The sequence below is a fragment of the Frankliniella occidentalis genome, unplaced genomic scaffold (assembly GCF_000697945.3).
Source record: "Frankliniella occidentalis isolate FOCC.00 unplaced genomic scaffold, Focc_3.1 Scaffold273, whole genome shotgun sequence".
Lineage (NCBI taxonomy): Eukaryota > Metazoa > Arthropoda > Insecta > Thysanoptera > Thripidae > Frankliniella > Frankliniella occidentalis.
In genome coordinates, this window is record NW_026267399.1 from 413213 (window position 1) to 417896 (window position 4684).

The 4684-nt window shown below is 47.5% G+C and overlaps 1 protein-coding gene across 1 annotated transcript; it reads right to left on the minus strand.

Annotated features, from left to right (window-relative positions):
• Nucleotides 1-2085: 2085 nt before the first annotated feature.
• On the minus strand, nucleotides 2086-4678 carry LOC127748726 (alpha-mannosidase 2-like). The gene is made up of 4 exons (XM_052273460.1): nucleotides 4526-4678; nucleotides 4295-4447; nucleotides 3731-4201; nucleotides 2086-3643 (listed from the first exon to the last, which is right to left on the minus strand). The coding sequence occupies exons 1-4, from the start codon at nucleotides 4592-4594 to the stop codon at nucleotides 3494-3496; spliced, it is 843 nt and encodes a 280-aa protein (XP_052129420.1). The 5' UTR covers nucleotides 4595-4678; the 3' UTR covers nucleotides 2086-3493.
• Nucleotides 4679-4684: the final 6 nt, after the last annotated feature.

The following is a 4684-nucleotide window of genomic DNA, read 5'->3' on the forward strand; positions in this document are numbered from 1 at the left end:
CATCCGCCCACGCGCTCCCTTTATGATACCCATAGAGGTGCGAATTGGAGTCCACAGAGAGTAAACTCGCGTGGGTTGCGTTCCGATGCACTCGCCGCCCTCCCCCTCGCCCCACCCCACCCCTCCGATCCAATCCCGACGCGTTTTGACCCTGCCCGGGTGTGTTTGTTGGTTTGGCCGTTTTCCGGTTTTGGTGCGGGCCGAGCAGAGCCACAACGCGTACGGAGCGGCGCAGGGGCGGAGCGGCCCGGCCGGGGACTGACCTCGGCGAGCGCGGACCGCGTAGGTGAGTCCTCTGGAGGCCAGCAGCGGGGGGCTGGGGAGGGGGGAACTGCAGGGGCGGACTGGATATCGACTGGACTACTGGAATGTGAGCGCGGGCAAAGAAGGGGGAGGATGGCGGGCGGAGGCGGGCGGCGGGCAAAACTCCCATTGTCACTTCACGTATGACGGCAGGCCTGCAGGGACCATTCCTCGTCGAGAGGCCATGTCGCCTCTGCGCAGACTACTCATAGCGATTCACGATTATGCCCCTTGGAGTGTCGTTGGACAGAATTGGTATTTCACCGGTAAAGCGAGAGCAGCAGCAAGAAAAACAGGAGAGCAAACAACCACCGCGGGGACCCCGATGCAGGACAGAACGTCGGCACACGCACCAGCCGAGAGAAGGGAATGACAAATTGGCAAATTTGCGGAATCCAGTTCATCGGGTCGGTATATCGCAGCCGGCGCCTTCATGTAACTGCATGATCGCACGTTGGTGTTCCAAAAGGACAACCCCGCCCGTCGCTCCGCTCCGAGCCTCAGCAGGCCGAGCCCTTTCGCCGCTCGAGTACGTTGGGCTGCCTACCCATAGGGCGCCGGACGCAGCGCGCGGCTAGCCGCCGGCGCCGCGGGAGAGACCTCGCGCCAAACCGACGTCGCCGTGAGTTAAATCATTCAATTTCGCATTACCGCCTCGGGCAGCGGTCGCGCTGTCTCTCCGAAGCGTCGCTCCCGCAATAAAAAGAACGGGGAGTGCCGCCGCCGCGGGTCCGTGAGGAATGGCCGGGCCGGGCAGGTCGGGGGCGGCGGCCGGTCCTCTCGCCGGGTGTGCTGTGCGTCGTGCGTGCCGCCAATCTCTGCAGACGAGACGCCGGTCTTTGCCGAAGTGCGATCAGCCCACTCGAGTTCGGAGCAGAAGAGGCGACGCCAATTCGGGAGGGACTTGTCCGACCAACCGAACCGGCCCGGCCCCTCTAAATTGAGCAAGGGCCGACGACGGGGAGCTGTTCTTCAGTGTTCCCCTCGCGCTTTGTTTCTGTCGCCCACTCCCTTCTCGCTCGCGCCTCGCCTCCCCGCGGCAGAGCTGGGCAGAAGCAGACTCGGAGATGGCATCAGCCCCGCCGCCACCACCGGCCGGCCGGCCAGCCGCGCCCCATCCCATCCTACTCGGGCTCGCAACGCTACAAGAGCGGAAAAGTTCAGCGGGCTTACATGATGAACGCAGCGAACCATTGATTTTGCAACCCACCTCTCTGCGGCGTCCACTGTAAGAGGTACCATATTCGTGGCTTTTGTCCCCTTCGGATGCGCGGAAAACGGTCGCTCAATGCTGACGCCGACGTGGACAGGGTGGACTTCCCTTGCGTTCCCCGCACCGCCTTCACCCTACAACCCTCACAGACAGGGCGTTGTGTTTATGGCTCTCAAGAGTTCGTTCGATAGCAATATAAACGGATATGCCACTCGCTCTAGCTCGCACGCAGCGGCAGCCTGTGGGTCGGCGGGGTCCGACCGGCCCCATGCGCGCCGCCGTATGCCCCGCTACGTTGGCGTGGGCGAGGCCCCCGGTGCCCCACGGTGCCCCCCGGTCCCGGTCGGACTGGCGGACAGAGGTATTGCATCTGAGTGCAGTTCGTTTTACTGCACCGAGGCGCGGCGCATCGTAAAAATGGCCCGTCTGTACGTGGGCCAGGGAACGGGCCAACGACCCTTGAACTGGCCGGGGAAGGGTGTGGTGTTGCAGCAGGCAGCCGCCAAAAATGGGAAACCAAAGCAAATCGTGGTTTGAGACGGCAGGAATAAAAAAAAACAAAAATTAGATAAGTTAACTCGCAAACGAAACGTCTTTATTTTACTAAAACAATGAGATTCATATTTCAGTAAAGAGATGTTGGTTTAGGGAGGTGTAGAAAAAAAGGAAGAGATTCCTCTTCTAAAACATTCTTGTAGCAAATGTACATACCGTAACTTGATTACACTATTTACAGAAAAGGTTTGTTTTGGTATGAACATATGTGACACAGCCAATTAAAGCAAGGGAAAAAAAAGGTTGCTAGAAGGATAAGACAGATCACACAGTTCATTAGAATCATCAGATCTAAGCATGACAATGACAACATATTGATTATCACAAAAACATTATTATTTAACAGAACTTCACTGTCAAGGAAAAAAATCAGGCTTATTTTACTACACAAAAAAATATTGTACACTAGACCCTAAGAAGGTTTTCAAAAGACATTTTAGAGTAGAAGAAATTAAATTTAAAAGTATCTTATTAAAATCAGATCATGAAAGCAGTCTGCTGATTAATGCAAGAAAGATGAGTATTTTCATTCCCAGATCCATACTCTTTTGACTGAACTACAAAAATGACCATTAAGAAAGTGTTATTTTACCACAAACTGGTATTCCTAAAAATATCAATTTATATTTCTTTATCAACAATTTTTTTCTAGAAACACCTATAAGCTATACATCACAGACAAACAGTCAAGAATAAATAAAAGTTAACACACAACAGTTTATTGACAGTCCTGAGTACCTATATGTGATGGATGGATAGATATATTCAATTCCCTCTCAGGTGAGTTCAATAAATTAAGTTAGGTTCCAGCCTACAGTCTAAAGATCTACATTCCATTTGTTCAAACTTAAAAAAATACAGAAAAAAAATAGAGAGAGATATAAAAAAGAAATACCTTGGGTTACCTACAATACTTGTCTGTTTTTGTTATGTTACTTTGTATGCTGAGTTAATTAACATTTAAAAAAACCTAGAGGAGATCTCCTTAGGAAGACAAAGACAATTGATAACTTGGCAAACAGTGGGATGGTGCTAACTGCAATCATACAACTGTGTGCTCAAGGTGACTAGGGAAAATGTGTAACATGGTTAACAGAGTGATATTCTGCTTCAAAGTGACCCCACCTTAGCAGCGATAGAATACAATTCCATTGTGATAACTCTGGTCTGAGTAACTAGAAGGAACTGTTGTTGTTACTTTACAATCATAGAAATAAATCTTTTAACTAAGTTGCCTATTCTTAGAACTCTACAATTTATAAAGTAATGGAGTATATGCTTATTGTGAAGTGCGAACCATTAACTTAATGGGGTTGAGATTACTTTTGAATCTCAGAATGTAAATCGACCATGGACCAGGTACTCCAAAGATATACTATATACTAAATCAACAGCAAAAAAATTACTAACCTATGAAGTTGGTCATTTGGATAGAAGGAAAGCTCGCATGTCCATAGCACAGAGAGGCTGAGGTTGATTGCGCTCTTGTGAAGGACCAGTATGAATGAATGACAGCGATGCTGGCTGAATCCATCGTCCAAAATGATTAGGGAAGAGGTCACTAAGGAGGAACTAAAGGGGGAAAAATGAAAACAAATTAAAGATCATAATTGTGACACATTACATTGTTAAGAATTAAAAGAAAAGCACAATACTTACACGACCACATGAGTCTCCTGGTTGGCAGACCTTTGGATCATGGAAATTTGCAGGCAAGGGGAAGCAACGATCAAACAGATGCCTATGTAATACTAATCCTCCAGTCACAGCTTCAGTTTTGTTAAGAACCACATTTGGAGCCATAGGACTTGGAAGAGTGGTTATAGAACGCAGTGAAACAATATGAATATCAAGATCAGGTGCCCTTGCCTGATTTACAGTTGAATATGTCAGGCTCAAAGAAGGGGAAGTATTTTCACGCCATGTCAGTTTGTGGATAGGGTGCAACATAGAATTAAGAGTTAGGTGGGCTGTTAGAGATGGTGTAGGTATTGCTGCGTTGTTGACCTGACAGCCAGATTCTACAGCTTCTATAAGAAGTCTAAAAGTTGTCCTTGTCACTCGATTATCCTCCACACCTTGACCAAGTCCTCTATTATCATCCTGCATGAGCTTCCTGTCTTGCATGACCTGTACACGAAATGGTATTGCATCATAAATCCCAGAACTTTTTGCTTGACACATAACATAAGAACATGCAGATAAAGGATGTGAATACTGTACCTCAATTTGTCCTTCTTTTAAAGATGCAGCACCTAAAGGCTGAGCTGACAAGAGAGTCAGGCGAACTTCATCATCTTGGATAAAAATTTGGCTTGGAAGTGGATAGTAATTTCCTTGTAGTGGTAGCTGAGGTAAACGTTTACGTTTCAGTATCTGAAAAAATGGATTGTTAGAATTTCGTGCTAGGGGTGGCTATTTAAAATTTTATGAAAAGATGTTTATAAAACTGACCTGTAGTCCATTAAGGTCAGTATAAAATTCATCTTTACTTCGAACGTTAGATGAGATACGCATAACCATTTCAAAGTTGGCAAATTGAGTTATGTCAACTTTGTTTATAATTTCAAGCCCTACAGAATCAACGCCTGCAAAGAAATACAAACAATAAAA